The sequence below is a fragment of the Triticum dicoccoides genome, chromosome 1B, assembly GCF_002162155.2.
Source record: "Triticum dicoccoides isolate Atlit2015 ecotype Zavitan chromosome 1B, WEW_v2.0, whole genome shotgun sequence".
Classification (NCBI taxonomy): Eukaryota; Viridiplantae; Streptophyta; class Magnoliopsida; order Poales; family Poaceae; genus Triticum; species Triticum dicoccoides.
Genome location: NC_041381.1, coordinates 43,036,248 through 43,059,895, shown reverse-complemented (window position 1 = coordinate 43,059,895; position 23,648 = coordinate 43,036,248). Strand labels below are relative to the sequence as shown.

Below are 23,648 nucleotides of genomic sequence, written 5' to 3'. Positions count from 1 at the left end.
CCGACCACTGCAGGAAAACTTAAACCTCCTGAGTTTACCATAGATCGAGTCTTGTTTCAGTAACCCCCATACTTGATTCGTGCTACCACATGTCCCTGCCAAAGATAGGGTATGGTTCAGTAAGTTGATAACCCCTTTCCTGCGCACACCGTATAGAGGGGCCATAGGAAATGATACTATTGGCTCCAGTAGTCATGTCACTTGGTCCGGTGGCATGGATGGCCGGTCTGGGACCAAAGCTGAATGTTCATGCTATTGGAGGTCGTTGCATGAGGCCTTCCCACTTAGAGTTTTACTTTACCATTGTTTTGGGTGATTCCTGGCTTGATGGATTAAAGCTGGTATGTGTGGGTCAGTTGTGTTTTCATTCCAAAGACCGTAATTGAAATTAGTCAACCTCTCGGGGTTGACTAAAGAAATCCTTTACTTATGGGTAAAGAGCACAACCTCTGAAGAGTATAAGACCTATTTGAATAGTTGTGTCCATGGTTAAGGACTACAGTCTGGGTTGGTCAAGTGTCGGTCTCAATGTCAGTATCCGGAGGAAATCATTAAGTTGATCATGATTTATTTGTGCAAGATATGATTGTCATCACTAATGTTGTCATGAAAATTTCTATCATCATGGTTACTATTGTTGGAAATATTCTGGCTGCTTGTATTTCATTGTGGACTAACCCATTTCCCATACTTTATTTTCCGAGTGTCTCAGGGGCTGGCTGGACTGCCCCGGGCACTCGGTTTGATTTTTAAGACCTCTCGTGGCGTCGCTTGAGTTCTCGGGCGGTCCTGTCTCACCCGATTCTATTTTAGACACCCGTTAGGCATTTCTTTTCAAGACCTCTCGTGGCGTCGCTTGGATTCTCGGGCGGTCTTGTCTCGCCCGATTCTCCTTTTAGACACTCGTTTGGCATTTCTTTTCAAGACCTCCCGAGGCGTCGCTTTCAGACACCCGCTTGGCATTTTTCTTGGAATCCCTCGGGCGTTCCAACACCCGATGTTCCACTCTATTTTCTTGATTTACTACTAACATGATTTATTTATCCTTCGGCACCTTATGAATACTTATCATGCTATGCTTTAATTTTCAGTTAGCACATGCGTATAACTTAATTCATCATGACCATATGCATCCGGTATATCTTTTATTCGTGATGTTTGCGAGTACATTCAAACGTACTCACTGGCTTGTCCCTAGCTATTGTCTTGGCCAGATCATGAATTGGAGTGGAGTACTGCAAAGATATCCCCACAACCTAGGTGTGTAAGATAGCAGCCACACGAGATAGGAGTTATCCAGGTCAGCTGTTCCTGTAGGAATGGAGTCCCATCGACGTTGGAGATCCACGAGTCGCTTCCGTCATCCACAACTAGAGAGCCTTGTTATATTCATTGGACCTTTGTAGTCTTGTACTCAAATTCTTGTAATTGCTTGGAATTCTTTATCAAGGAAGTGTCCACCAGCGAACAGTAATCCTGTGGCTGGTGACGACACAAGGGTCATTTGCTGGGATTTATGTCCCGGAAATCCGGCCCCTCACAATGGACATGCAACTGGGTCAGTGTGAATTGCGAGTTGTGGGTTGACATGCAACTCTGTCAAGATCAGGGCGAATTGCGTGTCGAGGATGGATATGCAACTTATAGTCGTCCTAGTTGCATGTCTAGAATGAACATACAAATAGGTCAGGGTCATGTAAGTTGCCTATTTAGGATGGACACATGCAACTGGTCCGGGTTGAAAAATTACATGTCTAGGATGAACATGCAACTGAGTCATGATTGGGCTAGTTGCATGTCTATTGTCTAGGATGAACATGCAATTTAATCAATTCGTGAGGTAAATTAAATGTTGTAGATGAACACACAACTGGACTGAGACTAGAAAATTTATTATTAGATACATTATAACCGAGCATCTTTCCAGCCCTCTCAGGCCATCAGCGACCACAGCCGTTTATTTCACGATTGAGCTATTTCTGGCCGTCTAATCACGGTTAGGGCGCTGTCTCCCTCGTTTTTCAGCAAGTGGGCCGGCTGTCCTATAGGGACGCTACTCCCATGGAAAAATCGAAGTGCGCTGGTTGATCGGGCCTCCAGCTAATTCGGCCTCACGAGCAAGAAGCCCATCTCAGCCGCGAAATAATACGATATCTCTCCTCACCCACCCACCCACGACCTCTCTTCGCCTAAAAAAAACCCCCACGACCTCTCTCCTCGCTCGCGCCCCTCCCTCTCCCACGCGGATGACGACGGCGACCGCGGCGTGTCCGCTTCCCATGCTCGTCGCAGTCCTCCACCGCGCAGTGACAATTGGGCTTGCATCGCCTCACCCTCCTCGACCTCCCGTTCCCGTGGACCATCCATCCGGAAACCGCCGGCGGCCGGATGCGACCTCAAGAGGCGGCGTCCTTCCCAGATCTCTGGGCCAAGCGGCGTTGCCCCTCACACTTCGACGGGAGGCGCCCATCGCGCAGTCTGACTTCGAGCAGCCGCGCCCACCGGGACGCACCTGCTTGCCGGGCTACGACGCCACCCATCCCTAAACCGCTGGCGGCGGCGGCCAGCAACAAGCCGGCGGCGCCTCCGCCAAGGTTGTGGTGATGGAACCCACACTAAGGTTCCGGGTGCTGTTGGGAGGGGCGAGCGTGCGGCATGGGCCGCTGGACTTTGGGACACATCTCCGCACGCATAAGCTGGGATTTTGCGGCAGCGGCGGCGGTGGCGAATGACGCCCCATCTTCCCTTAGCCGGTGACGGTGGATCAACGCGGCGACAGCGCGCACTGCCCCCTCCTCCACATCTCAATGTCATAGTCGTGGCCTTCCTCGTCCATCGGAGGTGCTCAACCATCTAAACACTAACCCTCCCTCATCTTATTTCAGATCGTAACTTTGTTTTAATTCAATCATACTCTGTTTTTCTACAAGGGACTCTTGGTGGGCAACTTCTTCACCATGGTTCTCCAGCAACTGCACAAGTAGGTTGGGTCTCGGATTAGTGCCCCACGGAATTCAGATTGTAGGTGATGTATGGCGCTGGGCAAGAGAGGACGTGTCTATGGGAAACAACTAAATTTCTCTGTGTCGTGCTACTACATGAACTACCGAATCCATAACCAAGTCTACACACAAGAGTTCAGGGTTGAATAGAGTTGTTCCGTCCACATGGTTCGAAATTAAGGTTTTGTGTATACAAAGTTTCTGTATTGTTGGCTTGCCATATTCTTCGGTGGTTACCTGCCCAAGCAACAAGCACGAATTGTGGAAGAAGAGAATAAAATTACTAGAGATTATATGTGTTCGAAATCAAATGCTAGCCCTGTAAATATTAGTCTAACAAGTCATATTCTGATGCACCAAGGTTATTGGTTTATCACTTACTTCAAATTGATGTTTTAGTGATGTATAAAAGTCAATATGACTTTGTTAATCAAGTTGATCAAATTTCTTCTTTTTATTGCACCTTCTTTCTCTGAACCATTTTGATCCTTTTGTTCGTGAAGAACATAACTAACGTAGTTTAACTATCAGGTCTTCAGTATAAACCAGCAAGGAAGAAATGTTCTTCAAGTCTCAAGCATTGTTGGGTTCTGACGGTGAGAATATCTTTTACAGTGAGGTAAGGACATAACTAGACATGTACAACAAATTTGCAATCATTATCAGTGTTCTGCCTAGCTCATGGTGCCATAAGCTGCTTCCATTATCTTTCAATGAATTTTTCAAAATCTAGCTTTGGTACTGATGCTTTTGCATTCTCACTTGTATTTACTTAACTAAAAGCTACCAACTGAGATACATCATTTCCAAGTTTTTATCGTATCTACCAGCTTCTGGCTATCTTGGGTGGTGGGAATGACGCTGGAGGGTTCTCAGTTTAATGCCAAGTATTATGACAGCAAGATGGTATAGCTGCAGTAAGTTACCTCTCTGCCGCTTTTTATCTTGGTCATAAGAAGCTTTCTTTCTTGTTCGATGATACCATGTACTTTGTGTAATGATTGCAATATTCATGAACCAAGCTCATACAAACCAAATACCTTTGCAAATCAATTGTTGACATGAACTTTGGGGTTTTTTCACTTCATATGTTGAAGTGCCTACGAATATTGTTGAGATAAACCTCTAAGAGAACCTTACGCTTGTTGTATAAAAACTCCCACCCTTACAAGCTACTTACCAATTTAATTTTTGATCATCTTACAAATCCAACACTTCCATAAATTAACTATTGGTAGGGTGTGAATTTAGTATGACTCAGTTAGCAAAGCGGGTCTCGCCTGCAGTGGATATGATAAAAAAATCCAGAGCCCGAGGAAGAGAAATAAACCAATATGGTTATTTCTATGATGAAAGGTATGAGAAGTCAGCTTTACTTAAATATGAAACATACGCAAATTATTCAGAAATCGTATCATGAGAAGCCCTCACTTAAACCCAATGAAACGTTGCTGGTTTTTAGCCAAATGTTGAAATGTGGCCAAGCTATGTGATTTATTTATGCTTGGAGGCAATCATAATGACATAGACTTACTGTTCCCGTTTTTAGTTTACCTTTATGTTTAATATGCCCTGTTAGGAAAATGCTACCGAAGGTAGAATATGACATTCAGGTAAATGTACATTTTTTTCTTCATTTTCGTTAATTACTAAATTTGTCTCGGGTCATCCTTAGGCAATCATTTCTTTGATCATACATATCAAAAGTCCCCAAGTTGCTACTCCAATATTTATTCAAATTTGGGGCATTTGATGTCAGAGTACTGCTTGCTTGGACAACGATGTAGTTTATGATGGACTTTGGATAGCAACTTTCGTTCCAAGATTCTAGAGATCTCTTTCCTCTTGATTGAAGTTTGGTGGGGATGTCGTCCAAATTCCAAGACTCCTGTTGAAAAGAGGTTGAGTAACATGATGACATTTCTGCCACCGGATGCACTATTTTAGAACCCAGTGTGGGTTTGGTCATCTGTCACCCATTCTTTTGAATATTGGCTTCCCAAAACCCATGTAACTATATAATTTGGTATAAAACATCAATGCATATTGTTATTTTTCTTTCGATAAACAGTTGTTTCCTTACAGCAATGAGGTAATATGTGATAGTACTAAGTAATGTGCTATCGTGAGCAACTATGCTAGATGCCGGTGTCGGTTCACAACATTCATTTCGTTGGGAGCTATATTTTGAGGGTCAACCTGGTGAACCTACGGGAATTATTTTATTTACTCACTCTGTAAAGTAATATAAGATCGTCCAGCTTATGCATCTATTTATGACCTAATTTAGGAGCATACCAGATCTTTGCTCATGCCACCTTATATTTATATTAATTCCTATCATTACATGGACAAATTGACGGGCGCGGCAACGCGCACCGTCAATGATCTAGTTACGTGTCAAGAGTAGACGTACAACTAGATCAGACAAATGACTGTTGAAGGTACGCGCATCACGTTGATAAAATAATTGACATATGTCCAACCCAGCAAACAACAACACAGAAACCAAAACTGAGAGAGAACCGGTGAAAACTTGTGTTGAGAACAACAGAGGAATATAGGTTTTTTGTTTTTTCTTTATTCCTCTTTTGTTCAGCCTACGTTAGAACAAAAAACTAACGTAAATAACAACACTGACGCTCACATACACACATAGGCTCATCACTATGAGCACTCGCACGCATACTACCTCCATGAGAACCTCCGAGAGACTGAGTCGGTACATCGTCTTAAGATTGGCGAAGTCGCTCGCAGGAGGCCCCCGCCTCCGCGTCGCCTAACCTAGGCAACACGGACGGCGACTGATCTACCTCACCTTCGACCCCGTCGCTTGCTCCTCCCCCTCGCCGCCGCCGAAGGCCAGCGCCGGGCAAAGCCTACGCGGTGGCGGCGGCGGCGAGGCCTCACTCTGCTCTGGCGATGTGACGGCCGTTTGTGGCTCCCTCCACAGATTGGATCGGCCCGAGACGAAGCCCCGGCGTTGACCGTCAGATCTGCGGATGGCAGCACGTGCAGCGGTGGGAGAGGGTGCGCCAGCGGCGGCCATCGGATCTGTGTATGGATGCGATCCAGTGTACTGCTTCCTTGCGTTGTACATGGACGTGATCCAGCCGCCAGCTCCCGGGGACTGCGTCTGCCGGCGCCTCGAGCAAGGATGCACTAAGCTGCCACAGAGCCCGCACTAGGACGCGCTGGCCTATCGCCTAGATCCGGCCTAATTAACCATGCGGGCATCGGCTGATCTCTCGTCGAGCTGCAGTTCAGGCTATGCAGGGTTCTCTTGGGCGAGGTGGTAGACGGTGTCACGGTGGTGGTGAGCCTTACCATCGATGGTTGTCCTTGTGGTGACCACCCCGACATGCAACAACAGACTTGCTGTGGAGTGCGGTGGCCATCGAAAGGTCTTTGTGAGGGTTTCTCTCTCCAGATCCGGTGGTTAACTTCGGCGGCGAGCTGCGAACTATAGACTATGGCTTGACGCAAAGGGATGGTTGTGCGGTGGTTGCGGTCTCACATCGCATGCAGTTGCTGGGATCGTGGAAAAGTGGTGGCGACAACACATAACTGACATCAATGGTGGTGCTTCTCGAGCTCCAGGGCAAAAGCCTAGGTCTGACCCCGGTTGGTTATACCTGGCAATGACGATGCTTTTACATCGTTGCCTTCTTGAAGGCATTGCTCGGATATGCTCGGTCTAATTCTTCAGGGTGAAAACCTAGACTCTGACCTTGAGTGGTTGAATCCGGTGACGACGAAGCTTGAGCTCGTCCCTTCTTGAAGGCGTTGCTGTTGAAGAATCTCGTCATTCCTGTGATGTCATGAGATGGACGGTGCGGATATGGTCATTGATGTAGTTTGCTAATGACGGATCTGATCCTTTGTGTTTCTTTTTTCCTCGCCTATGTATAGCTTTGGTATTATTTGACTTTGCTATTTGTCGGCGTGTTTTTGTGTGTGTGCGTTGGTGTTGGCTGTGTGCATCCTAGCTATGCAGAGGCCGGGTGTGTGCTCATTATATTTTGTATTATCTTAATGCTCCATTTTGAGCTAATAAAGTCCATCCTTCATCGAAAAAAGATTGGCAAAGTCGCCCCAAATGTATTCATAGTCGATGAGAACGTCTGTCCTCACTAAACATACATCACCGGGAGGTCTGAAATAAATCTAAAAAAATATGACCACCAATGTCAAGTCTAGAACCCTAATAGTCTAAGGATTAGTGTGTGTGCGGCTCAAACCACAGATTGGTTCCCACGTTCCCTCCCATTTATCCCAACGCTCTCCATTCTAACAAGAAAAAAAACATAACGTAACACCGTGTAGCCCAAACAAATAGAGCAAGCCCAACAAACAAAAGAACCCAGCCACAGGAAAGGGCGCAACATGGGACGTCCTATCTGCCGCATTTTGTGGCAGAATGTCGAGCCTTCACATAGGATAGTCCCTCAACTGGGCCGGTCCATGCAGGCAGCGAGTGCTGTAAAAAAGGAACGGAAAACGCAGTGCATCGAATAGGATTTGAGCTGCCGACCGCACCCCTATAGACAGAGGTACCTAACCACAACGCCTGATTCCTTTTTGTGATAAAGAGGCAATTCAAACACTTTAGAACTGGTCACATCGGCTTATCGGATTATTTTCCTTTTTTCGATATTTTCTTTTAAATTCCAAATATATATTTTAAACATTTCGAATATTTTTGACAGAATAGACACGAATTGTAAGAAAATGTTACCAATTTTTGGAATTTGTAACCAAATTTTAAAAACCGGAACAAATTTGAAGTTGTGGACAAATATTCAAACACAGGAACATTTTTTCAACAATTACAATCAAATTTGATAAAACGAACAACTTTTTAGAAAATGTGAACAATTTTTTGAATTGTGATTTTCTTTTACAAAATCTGAATTTTTTTAATTTTTGAACACTTATATTTTTTTCAAATTCCTGCACATTTTCGTAGACAAGAATATATTTTTTTCATATGAAAAAACAATGAAATTGCAGAAAATGTATTTGAAAAACGTGAAACATTTTTTGAAGTGGCAAACAAATTATGAAATTCCGAACAAAATTGAAAACCACGAACTTTTTTTGAACTTTTCAACTTTTGAACAAATATTTGAAAATGGAAGGTTTGATGAAATTACGAAAAAAAATTGAAACTGTGAACATTTTTTTTCATATGCGAAGAAATATTTTAAAATGGAACATTTCATGAAATTACGAACGAAAATTGACACCGCGAACATTTATTGAATTTGTGAACAAATATTTGAAATTGGAACTTCATGAAATATCTAATAATAGTTTGAAACCACGAATATGTTTTAAAATTCATGAACACTTTTTCAAACTCAAACATTTTGCAATTTCAGACCAAAATTTGCAACCGCAAACATTTTTTGTAATTCTGGAAGTTTCTTTTGAAAATATAAACATTTTCGAAATTTGTGAACACATTTTGAAATACATTAACATTATTTAAAATTCTAAACATTTTATTTTATGAACATATTTTAAAACAACGAAATAAGAAAGAAACGAAAATGAAAGAAAACAGCAAAATACTCTAGAAGGGAACATAGACCTGTTGGAAGGTTCCCAAAGCCAGAAAACCGGGCTGGGAAACTCTAGAACGTTCCCAAAACAGGATACGCTGCAACACGTTAAATGGGCCGACAATTTGATACAGTGTGCGTCAAATAGGATATTCCCGCCCCTATGTCTCGCTTCCGATGTCTCGCTACAAGGCAAGCCTCGCGTTAGGGAAGCTTCAGATGGGCCGGCCTGCGGGGAGGCTACAACCTACTTTTTCTCTCTTCTTTATATAATTTATTTTTTCCTTTTTACTTTATTTTCGTATTTCTGTTTGTACTTTAATATATTCTAAATACATATCACAAAAAAATTCAATAAAATACATTTCAAATTTTTTGACCAAGCATTTAAAAAATGTTAAATCTCTATAGAGAAATCGTTTACCACGTATACGAAAAATGTATAAGAAAAATAGACATGTATTTGAAAAATGCTAATCAAGTATTTGAATCATTTAAAAAAGTAATTGAAAAATGTTAATCAAGCATTTGAAAATGTCAAACGTGTATAGTAAAATTGTTGATCATGTACTTAAAAGTTGATGAAAAGTTTTGATCCGGTATAAAAAAATATTAATCATACATTTCAAAAATAGTTAAAAAAGTAATTAAATATGTTAACCAGGCATGTGGGATTGTGAATGTTTATAGAAAAAATGATGACCATGTATTTAAAAATGATCAAATTTGTTTACCATGTATATAAAAATGTTAATCAAGGATTTGAAAGTATATTGAATAAGTATTTCAAAAATGTTAATCAAGTATTGGAAAAATGTTAAATGTGCACCGAAAAATGTTGACCATGTATTTAAAAAACTAATGAAATTTTTTGATCATGTATATAAAAATGTTAATAAAGGATTATAGAAAATGTGGAATCAGTATTTAAAAAATGTTGATCAAACATTTGGAAAATGTTAAATATGTATAGAAAAAATGTTGCCCATGTATTGAAAAAGTTTAAACTTGTATTTGAGAAATGTTATTCAAGCATTTAAAATAATGTTAAAAATGTATTAAAAATACATTGACCTTGTGTTCGAAATATGTTCATCTTGTATTTGAAAAATGTTAATCATGCATTTCAAAAATGTTTAAAATTTGTATAGAAAAAATGTTGATGACATGTACAAAAATGTTTAATTCGTACAGAAAATGGTGTTGGAAGTTTAGCACATCGGAAAATGTATTAGAAAAGTTTAGCAACAAAAAATGCTTACATGAGGTTCTAAGCATATTAAAAATGTTTAATTCATATTGGAAAAATATATTGGAAGTTTAGCACAAAGGAAAAATGTATTATGAAAGCTTGGCACATCAGAACAATGTATTACAAAAGTTTAGCAACAAAGATGTATTAGAACCTACGCATTGGGGACTTTAGTTGCTAAACTTTTGAATGTGCTTAGCAGCTCACGTAAGCAACAGTGCATTGGAAGAGGCTTAATGCCAGATATAGCTGCCGCGCACGGGAAATGGGGCACACGCAGCCAGGTCAGCTGCAAAAAACAGTACCAATAGCACAAATCTTGCACTTTTGATCTAATGGTAGAAGACTTAAATGTGACAAAGTTAGTAACTCTCTTCTACTCCCTCCGTTATGATGTTTAGGAACGGAGGGAGTAGAAGAGAATTAGCAAATCCGAAAAAGACATCCTAAAATATGAATTTATTCAGCATAATCCGGAAGAACACGTTTACCTGGAATGCATCCTGCATGCCACAGAAATTCTGCAACAACGTCAATGAACAACCCATCTCCTTATATATAGTTATAGTGTATGAACCGAAGAAAATTTTGAGATTACAGTTTGTCATAGTAACTATGTCCAGAACAAAACGAGAGAGAAAAGAAGAGAGGGGCGGATTCCTAATTTCCTATTCTATACTCCTGGGCTACATGCATACTGTAAGTTTAGACATGAAGGAAAAATTACTACTCTACTACTAAGAAGATGAAGATTCCTCTGAAGGAGGCAAGGCATCCACCCTGAAAAGCTTGCGCGTTCCCGAGAAGAATGTCCCGTCCTTCTCCTATCAGAGTGAAAATTGCTGCGAGCTCCGTGGACAAATGGCAAGCAATCATGAGCACGTACGCCACCTGCCTATGCCGGCGCACGCACGCACCACGGGTAGGCTCGTTCTCGGCCGGCCGGGCTCGCCTCTGTTTCAGCGAAAGCCCGCCGGCACGCGTGCGCCGCCATGGCCGCCTTTTGAGGTTGCTGTCCTTGTCTGTCGATGGTCACATGTAGGTACGACGTGTCAGAATCTGGAGGATTGGAGGCAGCGGCAGTCCCGCGGCGGCACGAGCCTCTCGACGAGCATCTCCTCCGCCTCGATAACCGCGCCGCCGCGCGTCGCTGCCTCGCGCGCCGTCGTCGCCGTCGTGGCCCTGCTGCCGGGTGGTCGCCTCCTGCCTTGCCGGCAGCACGTCTTGGCGGCGGCCGGCAGGCTGCGGGCAGCGTCGTCGGCGTGGTGCAGGCGGATGGAGAAGAGGGAGTTGACGGGGCGGTGGTCGGAGAAGCGCGACTCCCCGCGCTCGTACCACGCCTGCTCCACGCCCTCGCCGCGCCACAGGATGCGGTCGCACCTGCAACACCACCACCAGATAAATTAATCAATCAGCGACTGGCTGAAGGAATTAATTACCAGGCTAACAGTAGATTAATTAGCGCTGGATCATGGCGACAGTAGACTAGCTTGGCGCGACAAGGACTGGTCACCATGGAGTCTACGCTACCCTAGCTAGCCTCATTAATTAATTCAAATCTGAGCTAATCGCAGAGCATGTGCCTAGGCTCAAATCATGCAGATGCAGTGTGCAGTGAGTGCTCCGCCATGATCTTCTCATCTCTCGCATGAGCACGCGCCATGCCATGTGAGACCTTTGAATCTCTGATTGATTAGTTCCTAACAGAACTGACGCTCGCATGATCCTTGTGTCAGATGCAATTTTTAGCGCTGTCAAATGTTTAGTTACGGAGTAACAATTACGTACCATGCCGGCGTGCGCTTCTTCTTCTCCCGCGACGGCCTGCCGGCGGCGGCGGAGGAGCTCAGGGCGGCCATGGCGTATGTGTCGGACTCGGCCAGGTACTTGTACGTCGGCGGGAACCGGATCTCGCCTTCCTCCCACCCGCCGCCGAACACGCGCCCGGCCCGCTGCTCCGCGCGCAGCTGGTCCCGCTCCAGCAGCGCCCGCCACTCGTTCCGCTCCAGCAGCCCCCGGGTCTCGCCATCGCCCCCGCCGCCGCCGCCCGTCGACGACAGCCGGTAGTTCAGGTCGCCGAGCCAGATGACCTTGCTGCCGTTCCAAAACGACAGCGTCAGAAGCAGAGTCCACCCCGTTCAAAACATCAGAGGAAGATGTGGCTTCGGTGTCGTACGTACTCGTGCTCCAAGATGGTCTCCGGCGACGACGGTGCCGACGCCGGCAGTCTGGAGAACCGGTGGGGCCGCGGGAACCTCGTGCGCTTGAGGATCTCCGCGACGTCGCTGTTCCGGCGCACCTCGTCGCCGTCCTTCTCGCCGGACGCCAGGTGCGTGCACACGAAGCACAGGCTCGTCGACGCCACCGCCGAGCTGCCACCTTGCAGCGTCAGGCTGATCGAGATGGACCCCTAACACATATTCATAAACATTTCAGCAACGATTCATTTGAATAAAGTGCAACAAATTAAATGTGCTACTGTAGTAAAAAGAATGATCCTACTACAATCTGAAAGGAATTTTGCAACAGTTATTTTGAGATAAATTTACCTTGTTTCCCATGTACCCCATGATGCCCCTGCCAACACAGGAGACCCTGAGGCCGGTGACACGTGGCATGACGTCCGCCCGGATCCACACGCAGAGGAAGATGCCCACCATCTGTTTGCTCGCTGCTAGGCGGTACCCGTGCCTCGCCCTTTCTTGCAACATCATCGCAAACTCGTTCACCTCCTCCTCGCTGCTCGACTCTGGGTTTGACGTGGAAGACTCACTATCCTCCTCCTCCTCCTCCTCAAGCTCTGATACTGCATCGTCCATCACCGGTATGTCCGAGAAGATGACTTTGGTCTTCTGGCTACATTCAAGGGTCGCCTCCTCGGCAGCAGTGCACCGGTGACCGTGGTGATAATTGTTGCTTCTCTCCAAGGAGGAAGGGTTCAAGGCTTGGCCAATAAGGTCGAGCCACTTGGAAGCGGGGACCCTGTCCTCCGCCCCGAGAACATTCCCAGCGTTCAGCGGCACTATTTCCTGGAAGCTGCGACATGACAAATTAACTTTGTTAAACTTCAGAATCACTCCTATATACTCCATCATTATGTCACCGTTCCACACAACATCATGGCTTTGTTTATGGTGATCGAGGCGGTAAATTAAGCTGTCAACTTCTGCTCCTCTCATTTTAAATTTGTATTACTACATCAATTTGGGATTTGAGGGGTGATGGGATAACAAATCATGATTAGGTGCATAGGTCCAAACACTGAAACCCATGACAAAAATGTGTAGGTAAACTACTCACTCCTATGCAAGTAAGGTAAGGTACACGACGTCCTGTCATGATTCTGGCCAGCATATGGGTTCGCACTCTGCACTGAAATCCACACAAAGTTCACTCATACAAATTCCTATGAGTGAGTGTATTCACTCAACAGTACTCCTGTGAGTGAGTAGCAATTCTAACTAGTACACACTTTCCAAGTAACCCAATGTGTACATGCATCATTACACTATATTAGTTCCATTAGTCATACCTGAAGATTATGTTCTCCTATGAAACTAGAGAGAGAAAAGCGAGTTCAACGCACTACCAAAAAACAATAGATCGACACGAGTAGTATGCAGATACGTACCCGAGGACATAGATGTGGGGAGGTGAGCAAGAGTCATGTTGGTCGAGGAGCCATTCGGAGAGGTCGAGCCCTTGGTGCGGCGCTCTCCCGCCCACGTTCCACGTCCCCACCAGCACCCTGTATTATACACATATTAATACATAAATACAGTTAATTACCGTATGGTATAAACTATCCAGAAATGAATTAACGTGGTTTAATCAATCGTTCACTAAGCGCAACTCCATCGCCTCAACTCAACCCCATCTGCTTAGTAGATATTCTGACTTTCTCTAAATATGCTACTAGTACTAGTGTGTTTTTTCCTTAAATCAATAATAGAAAAAGATGCCCAGACTTTGAGCGAACAGCCTGTATTTTGTTCCACTATAGGTATGTAGCTCTTGTTCCATATGCACATGATGCACGCAGATTTATATGCGTTGACAAGTGACATGATAAGAAAAGAAAAATTGAAGTGCAGAGACATTGACGCATCAAGATGAGGGCTTGTGTGTGAGTCACTGACCTGAGCTCCTTGGGAGGCTGCCACGACGAGCTCTGCCCATGCCGTAGGGGAGGCATCAGATTCTCGCGGCCCTCCTCCACCAACCACCCCGCTTCACCTACGCACGCACAAACAAACATTCAGAGCAGTTTAATTCATTCAGCTCCATTACAAAACTGTTCCATCTCGTGTGATGAAACAGTTGCTGCTATATGTGTGTGTGTGTCTCTTTTGATGGTTTTATCCGGGGACAAAGATGTACAGAGCTGTTTGTTGTTGCTGTTGTTGCAACTAACAGCACCAGCAGTTGCTTGGGAGTTGCTGTGACAGTAAAAGTTTGTTAAGTGGTCCGTACCTGACAGATCTCGCCGGCTGCCATCCCTGTCCGAGCAGCTCTTGCGCCTCCCCTGCTCCTGCCCTCTGATGCCAAACCTATAACCTGGTCGATTAAACCACATGCAGAAATCAGTTGCTGTGGTAACTAACCGTCGGAGAATTATCCTGCTGGAGGTTTATTAATTAGCTGGAAAAACTATACTAGTAACAGAAATTGTTGTCTCTTGATCGATCATGGCGACTTACCGGTGCAGTCTGAATGGAACGACGGCTGTGCGCTGCTCTTGAGGCTCAGCCATCTCCTCACCGCCGTCCTCGTCCTCCTCGGCCACGACGACGACTGGTCAAGCAAACAACCAAACGAAAAATTAGTCGGTCTCTGTAAGCTTGTCGTAGAACCAACTTATTACTTACTTTGTAATCTATACAAGAAAGAAGAATTTGAAAGAGAATAGATGATCCTGAATCCGTAGATTGATTCGAAACCATACTAACCTTTGGGGTTCTGGCATTGTCCGTCGTCATGATTCGATCTGCCGACCAATCTCCTGGATGCTCTGTCCGCGTCCGTCAATCTGTAAAGAGATGATATATACGTGATGAGGGACTGACTGCTCCAAGTCGGAATCGAATCGAATACAACAGCTCTGATTCTTGGCTCTTTAACTAGGTGTAAAGAATGTCGCAAAAGCGTTAAATCTCAAGCCGCACCAGTAGTACTGATTAATAATCTATTTAAAAATGTAGCCATGTAGGGGAGGGAGGGGGGAGGTGCTATTAAACTACTGGTGCTAAACTAAACTAGTCCAGTAATACAGCTTAGCAGCTGCCCTGCTGGAGCTGGAGGATGAAGAGTAAAGTAAACGAGAGCTCAAGCAGAGCAGACCAGACCGGGGAAGAAGAATAAAGCAAAACCAACCAAGTGGAGGCCTGGAGGGACGATGCCAATCTGATACTAGTCTACTAAATAAATTTATCATGTTTGGCCGTTCTGGTTCAGAAATCATCAGGCAAGCAAGCAGATGGAGCACATGCATCGACGGCCGGTTCAAGCCACCGACCGGCACACATTGATCCCAAAATCCATCCAAATGGTGGAGGAAGCAAATATGCAAGAACCGGAAAGACGCCCATTTTCTCGACCTTAATCTATACTCTCCTAAATTCGTAAGAGGATCCCAAGAAAAGTACTCCTAGAAAACTGCAAACTGTTCATGAAAGCAGGGCAAAGCTCGGCAAGAAATCAATGAAGGATCGAAGCGGGAGCTCAGGAGCGGTTACCTTGACTTGATCGAGCAATCTGCCGCGGGAGGGGAAGGAAGGGAATGGAGTTGACGTGCCGCGCTCGCGAGAGAGAGAGAGATGGAGGGAGAGGGGAGAGGTGGGCGGTTTGCTGGGATATTATAACGGAGCGGCAGGGAGGGAGGAGGAAGAAGAGGTGGGGGAGGTGGGGGACGAAGCGTGGGAGTGGGGGGTGCGCCCCGGCCGTGCTGCCTTTATAGGTGCGCACTGCCATGTGGGTCATGGGTTGAAAAACGCTGGTCGCCACCCCTGTCTCTCTGCCTGTGGGCCCACACCACCTAGATAATGTAGTATGTAGCCTTTGTTCGTTGCATTTCCAAAATTGATTCCTACATTTTGGCGTCTCAGGTTTTCCTTGTAGTACTAAATAACAAGACAAAATTTTCATTTTCTTTTTGCCGGCAAAATAATGTTTCCGCCGCACTAGTCATTCCCCGAGGAAATACTATCTCTGGATCATTCAGTTGGTTTTCAACTGCACATAATCAATAATCTGACTATAATGAACTCACAAAAAGAAAATCTGACTATAATGCATCTACTTACAGTGTGCTAATCAGCCTGAGAGGAAATACAACCTCTGAAAAATTCCTTATTTTGATGTTACTTGCCTAATCGACCATATCGGATTTCCACACGTAATAATTTGATCGGTAGTTTGACAATAATGTTGGATAGTCAACAAATGTAACTTCACCTCTATAAATTTCCTTGTGGTGCGATCTATTTGCAAATCAATTTATTTTTGCTCCTTTTCACTCCATGTGGAAAGGTTTTGTAATTCATTGACATCATTCCCATATCCGAAAAACTGAAGAAAATGACAGTTTGCAACTTTCATGTTGTGTTTGTTGTTTCAACTGTACATAAAAATGTATGCAAGTAATGCCTGATAATGCTTCAAATTCGCTCTTTCATTTCCTTCCTACTATATCTCTTGTTGTCCGTCAAACACTGTATTATCGTTACGTCCGTCTATTCTGTCACCCTGGTTACGAGCATGGGGCAGGGATGGAGTTGGTGCCATGGATGCTAGAGCAGCAGCCTTGGAGGTGGGAGCCTAGGTACTCAAGGGCGGAGCACGTGGCTCAGATGATGTCTGGTGACCAGGGCTGTGTGGGTGTGGTGGTGGGCTGGGTGTGTGGTCCAATGTGGTGGTGCGGTTGAGAGTGCCGCAATTCGAGGACGGTGAGTGTCGGTTGGGGTGAGAACCTGTTATGACTTGTTAGGTCGTCGGCAAAGGCGTTCTTCGGCGTCGTCCCCTTTTTGAAGGCGTTGTTGCGGATACTCATTGTTCGCAATGGTGCTAACCTTGATCCTTGGATTAGGCGGTGTGAGTGCTCCGGTGTCGCTCCTTTCCTGAAGGTGCTGTCTTGGAGCCCATGGTTCGTCATTCTCTGGTTTGTCTCTTTGCAGTGGCTTGTCCATAGTTGAGAACCGTCCTAGCGACTCCATAGTGATGCCTATTGTTCATCTGTTGTTGACTTGAAGTTGTTTGGGGCAGTGAGGCTGTTCTCAGCATCTCTGTATCCTGCCTTGGGTCTGTTTTGTATCGGTTGGCTCGATGATGGTTGCTTTATATATAAAACGGAGAAACCCCCCTTTTTTTTTGACAGAGTGCAATCGAAGTCGCTCACATACACGAGCATACACTCACCTCTATGCACCCACGCATGCACACCCTATCCTTACGAGCACCTGTGAGAAACTGAGCCGACATAACATTTAGGATTTTACGGAGTCACCACAGGCGCCACACGGTCGACGGAAACATCTCCTCTCACTGAACGAATATCGCCGGAAGCTTGAAATTAACTCTGGAATACTGCAAGCACTAATGTAAAGTTTAAAACTTAAACCCTGATGGACGAGGGATATCACTGTCCTCCTAACCATCGAGCCATAGATTGATTCGCATGAAACCTTTTTTGATATTATCGTTATGCAAGTAGTAGAAATGGGTGAGGCCTGGTTCGGAAAAAAAATGTATGCAAGGATAAGTGTCACAAGAGCAAAAAAAAAATTGTTCTTGAAATGCAGTGCTTGCTGGTAGGATATTTGTCACTGGCATGCCTGGCCGGGGTTGACAAGTTACAACCACTGAGCTCTTGACACCGAGCTAGACCAAAAGACTGCCCTTGCTTAAATTTTTGGAGGCGTGGTGAAGGTCGGCGGAGCGTAGCTTCTTGTTGACTCCCTTTACCGACGCTTTTGAGCTTCTTTTGTGACACCAGCACCGAGAGCTGGGCCCTACGCGTACGTAGAGCACGTAGTGGTAGCTCAATTCAGCAAGTCAGCAGTCTTGGGCGCGTTGCTTAATTACAGAAAAGGAGCTGCTGGCATGCTGAATTGCTGACTCGACTTCCCGTACACCCACCGTGGCATACACACAAAGAGATAAATGGGCGGTATTTCATACTCCCTCCATTCCTAAATATAAGTCCTTTTAAAGGTTCCACTACAAACTACATACGGATATATATGGACATATTTAAGTGTAAATTCACTCATTTTGATCCGTATGTAGTTTATAGTGTAATCTCTAGAAAGACTTATATTTAGAAACAGAGGTAGTAAAATTTGGGGGTTGAGCTAAAACTCTGACTAACTTAGCTTGGTATATACCCGTTTCAAAAAGAGAAAAAAAAAGTTAGCTTGGTAGCAATCGTTTAGCGACAGCTAATCGCCTGGCTGCATAAGTATATACGTATATGTCACTTGGTGCGGCAAGCACACTGGTGCAAGTTGCAAGTAAAACAAACAAACAAAAATGTTATCCTCTGGTACACTCGCTTTTATACTTTTGTTCTCGATCGATTTTGTACTAGATACGCGTTCAATGCATGGGAGCTACTCCCTTCCTTCCGATTTAATCGTTACCACGACGACTAAATCGGAACGGAGGGAGTAGCTAGTAGGAGTAGGAGCCTGCATGGGTCAATGGTTAGAACATCTTCCCGATCGGTCCCTGCTGGCGGGCCCCACATGAGTGTTGCCCCTCGGCTACCAAGTGAGCTTGGATGCGGATATGGGTGGACTTCAAAATCGGCAGACATATACATCCCGGCGTACGCTTGGCCCGGGCCGGCCGTACGCCAACTGCGTATATGTCTTTTTTTTTCAAAATTTTCGACCTATTTATCTTTAATTATGGTAGTATAACGAATATCAAAAATAATAAAAATTATATCCAGATCCGTAGATCAACTAGCGATGACTACAAACACTGAAAAGACGAAGGCACGTCGTCGTCATGGCCCCTCCATCGTTGTAGTCGGGCACAACTTGTTATAGTAGACAGTCGGGAAATCGTCATGCTAAGACCTCGAAGGACAGCACACCAGAACAACAACCACCGCTGATGAAGATCCGAGTAAATGCACCAAAGATCGATCCGTCCAAAACACACCTCCACACGCCTACCAACGGTGCTAGATGCACCGCGGAAACGGGGACTAGGCAATGAGACCTTTATTCAGAGGCCGCCGCCGTCTCGTATTCCTGAGCAGGACACAAGCCCTAGCAAAACTAAAAGAAAATATTAAAACAAGCCCTCCCGCCGGCCCTTGACGAGATCCACCGCGTCCATGATCCTAGAGCCATGGGAGAGAAGACAGACCTGCAGCGGCGCTGGCGAAAGGCAGAAACCTTGTGAAGGAGGAGGCGTCGGCGGCTAGAGATAACAAACACGTATATGAATACAACTGCGTATATGTCTGCGTAGGTCGGCCGGGAGCCCCGGTTTGACACGCTAGCTACCTAGGAGTAGCTGGGTACAGCCAACTAGCTCGCCGAGTGAAGGCGGCCGGCCGGCGGTGCCTCCTCTGGTTTCGGTTCTAGTTCCGGTCAATGGACTGTTCGTGATGCCCGCGTGTGCACGTGCACTAGCTACAGCTGTGTTGACGTATAATGTGATGCCTAGTCTCTTCCATCAGATTGGTCTTTTGGTTACATTGGTTAGAGCATGCACTTCTACATGGTATCAGAGCCAAGAGGTCTTGAGTTCAAGATCCGGCTGACGCAATTAAATTGCAGCCCACTTTCGATCCACATTTAAGCCTGAGGGAGCCACACGTGAGGGAGAGTGTTGACGTATAATGTGTTGCCTAGTCTCTTCCATCAGATCGATTTTTTGGTTGCATTGACTAGAGCATGCACTTCTATAAGCTGCATGTATGGCCTACGCTGTATATGTACGGGATGGCTCCAGTCCAGCGCCCTTCACGGCTTTCCCTCTCGCATGGGATTGCATATTTTGCTTCCCTTTCCGTCGATCGCTGCAGCCAAATAATTAATATTTTTCATTACCATTTGACGTTGACTACGTGGATCCATGTAGACACTGAGGTTAATTACCGGCGGATATCGGTCACCAACTAGGTACCAAGGGCATCTCTGACGGGAACCCAAAATTTTCCTTCCGCATCTATCAGCGCACAAGGGGACCAGTTCGTAGACATAGATGCGGGAGGCCGTCTTCCAACCGTACCTGTATAATCTGGCCTTTCTCTTTTTTTTTTCTGATATCCGCACAATCAAATAGCCGCATATATAGTAGAAAAGTTTAAATAGCTGCATGCAGCATTAGTTTAATTTTTTTTTAATATTACACCCCAATATTGTTTTCCCCTTTAACGCTACTGATACTTAATCAGATCTTCCTTCAACTTCTCATGAGTTGATCGATGCTGAAATTGTTGATACATTTGAATAAACTCTTCAAATATGAACGGATTCTGGTCTGGAAGTTGGATAGAATCACCCATGTTCTCAAATTCTAAAGCGACGGCAGCATGGTCACCCTTATCCTCGATGATCATGTTGTGCATGATCACACAACATGTCATCACCTCCCATAAGATCTCCGGATCTCATTGTTTAGCAGGTCCACAAACAACTGCAAAACGGGCCTGCAGAATACCAAATGCCCTCTCGACATCCTTTCTAGTGGCTTCTTGTCTTTGGGCAAAGTGGGCATTTTTCTAGCCAACTGGGTTAGAGACGGTGCTGACAAAGGTAGCCTACGGAGAATAGATACTGTCAACCAGATAGTAATCCATGTTGTACTCATGTCCATTGATAGTATAGTGGCAAGGAGGAGCCTTTCCTTCAGTCAGTCTCACAACACAGCAGTGATCGCTACAGCATATTGATGCCATTGTGAGACCCGGGCATGCAAGAAAGAAGAAGGGAAAACTGTTTTTAGCTCTGGCAATTCATAACAGTTTCCCCGCATGGTGGGTATAACAGTAGCAGATGGTACCTGATGGAGCGGCCGGATGACAGGGGTTGAATGGCGACGGAGGAGAAGCGAGTTGGAGCCCTTCTGAAGCGTTGGAGGTGACGGAGACATAGAGTTCCGTCAGGAGTGTGGCGTGACGGCCGGGGTGGTGAAGCGGCGGCGAAGGCAAGAGAGAAAGAAGGCAGAAGAGAAAATTGGGAGGATGGAGGCACGGGATTTGGGAAGGGTTTTGGGTGGGCTGGAGTTGTCAGAGTCCTACATGCCTGGTGTCCGGACTCCCGAAAAGCTCCACCATGTTTGTCTCCTATTTGCGGGAGAAAATGCGTCCGGACGACCCTGCTAAACGTTACAGGCCTGGTTTAAATGGCTTCGACGGTCCGAACAACATGGTCCGGACGGATACAGGCGGTTTGCAAGTTCGCCTTGGAGAAGCCCTAACAGTCGACTAATTTCATCAGCTAATCGCCTACCGCGCAATATACTAGTACGGCGCGTACGTAAATAGCACCACTAACCGAGATTTAGCAACTGCGATGTAAATAATAATTACAATAACTAAAATTGTGAAATGTAGGGTATTTGTCACGAGCATGCATGGCCGGAGTTGACAACTTAGAACCATTGGTAGAAAAGAAAAACTCACAACCACTGATCTCTTAACACCAAACTAGGGCTGAACCAAAAGCTCGAAGCTCGCAATCTTAACGAGCGCTCGATAGTTCGGCTCGTTAACCTCGTGGCCGCTTTCTTAAAGAACATAGTCAATCATTGATTTCAACTTGTTAAGCTTAATGAGTTTAACGAATGAGCTAACGAGTTTCACGAGTAGCTCGTTAAACTCGTTAGTAACAACACAACGCATATTTTCATCTTACGTGACAAAATTTTCGTAGCATCTTGGCCCATCCATTCAATCTAATCTACATAGGAGGCAACAAATTAATGCATTTTCTTTTATAGTCACCATCTTCCTTCTTAAAAACCACATGTACACACTTATCGTGTAGACCGTAACATGTCAAAATCTTTTAATGAGCGCTCGTGAGTACTCATGAACTTAAGGAGCTTTAAACGGATCGAGCCAAGCAGAATTTCTGCTCATTAATCTTAACGAGCTTAACGAGCCGAGCCTTAACGAGCATGAGCAGCTCGTTCATCCACCCCCTACACCCAACCAAACCAAAAATACTGCCCTTGATTAAATTTTTGTAGGCGTGGTGAAGGTCGGTGGTGTGTGTATCTTCTTATTGACTCCCTTTACCGACGATTTTTAGCTTCGTTTCTAATACCAGCACGGAGAACTGGGCCCTACGCATATGTACAACACGTAGTAACCTAAGAGCAAATATAATAAGGTATAGTCAGCGGGCTATAAGGATTAAACAATTATATATGTGGGTGAGTTGGATGAGAGAGAAGAAGAGAGAAAATGGAAACGGGTTGTAGATTAACAGCCGGCTGCAGCACGGACTCCAAGAGACATTGTGAGAGTGTACGGTGGGCTATGCATTGATAAAATAATACTACTTAGCAACTAGCCACTATACATGTTGGCTATATATAAAATGGCAACTTCATATAACCGGTTGTTGACTACATTATTAACCATGCTCTAATTCAGCAAGTCAGCAGTCTTGGGCGCGTTACTTACAGAAAAGAAGCTGCTGGCATACTGAATTGCTGACTCGACTTCCTGTACATCCAGCCTGGCGTGCATACAAAGAGATAAAGGGGTCGGTATTTCATTCCCCCTCCGTCTTAAATTTCTTATCTTAAATTTATCTAGATATAGATGTATTTATTTACGTTTTAGATACATCTGTATCTAGATAAATCTGAAATAAGATTTTTGAAACGGAGGTAATATTTGGGAGTTGAGCCCTAAATTCTCTGTAACTTAGCTGGCTAGAAATCGTTCGGCGACAGCTAATCGCATGGCCGCATAAGTATATGCCACTTTGTGCGGCAAGCACACTGGCGCAAGCTGCAAGCAAAACAAACAAACAAACAAAAATGTTATCCTCTGGTACGCTCACTTTTGTGCTACTACCACCTTTACCTTTGTTCTCCATCGGTTTTGTACTACGTACGCGTTCAGTATAATGCATGGGAGCCTGCAAGGGTCAACGGTTGGCACGTCGGCATTAAACGCTATACGCCATCCTTCTCCTTCTGGATCGGTCCCTGCTGGTGGGCCCCACGCGAGTGTTGCTCCTGGGCTACCAAGTGAGCTTGGATGCCGACATGGTCGTATCGTATGCATGGATTTCCAAATCGGCACACATATAGGAGTACACCCTGGCGTACGCCACTGCGTATATCTGCGTATAGGTCGCCAATCACCGGTCGGCCATACGCCTCGTACATACGTCGTAGGCTGTAGGGATGAATGCATGCATACCGTCGTTGACCGGTGATTGGCAACTCCGGTGCACGTTACAGGAGAAACAGAGGGCGCTAGCTAGCTAGGTCATCTTCCACCTTCCAGCTCCAGTCCAGCGCCCCCACCATGGCTTTGCCACTCGCATGCATGGGATTGCATATTTTGCTTCCCTTCCCGTCGAATGTTGCAGCCCAATAATTAATGGACTCTTTTCATTACGATTTGACGTTGTTGATTACGTGGATCCATGTAGACACTGAGGCTAATTATCACTGGCTGATATGGGTCACCAACTAGCAAGTAGGAACTATCAGTCAACTAATTTCGTCAGCAAAAATGCTACACCTACGTAAAACACGGTACGCACTCATTATGAAATTTCCCTAACTCCTCCACCCCTGATTTCAACCGAAAATCCTACACCTACAAAGAGAACCTATGTATGG

At 45.2% G+C, this 23,648-nt stretch overlaps 1 protein-coding gene and 1 long non-coding RNA gene across 2 annotated transcripts; one reads left to right on the top strand and one right to left on the bottom strand.

Moving 5' to 3' along the window:
* Positions 1–2,215: 2,215 nt before the first annotated feature.
* On the top strand, positions 2,216–5,059 carry LOC119300713. The gene is made up of 3 exons (XR_005146661.1): positions 2,216–3,621; positions 3,833–3,919; positions 4,762–5,059. It is a non-coding gene; the product is annotated as an uncharacterized LOC119300713 (long non-coding RNA).
* A 5,311-nt stretch (positions 5,060–10,370) lies between these two features.
* Positions 10,371–15,717, bottom strand: LOC119300708 (type I inositol polyphosphate 5-phosphatase 8-like). Its single transcript, XM_037577611.1, has 10 exons — positions 15,557–15,717; positions 14,771–14,850; positions 14,522–14,615; positions 14,295–14,378; positions 13,961–14,057; positions 13,453–13,569; positions 12,371–12,857; positions 12,002–12,231; positions 11,610–11,915; positions 10,371–11,201 (listed from the first exon to the last, which is right to left on the bottom strand). Exons 2-10 carry the CDS (start codon positions 14,798–14,800, stop codon positions 10,874–10,876), a joined length of 1,773 nt encoding a protein of 590 aa, XP_037433508.1. The 5' UTR covers positions 14,801–14,850; positions 15,557–15,717; the 3' UTR covers positions 10,371–10,873.
* Between the last annotated feature and the right edge of the window lie 7,931 nt (positions 15,718–23,648).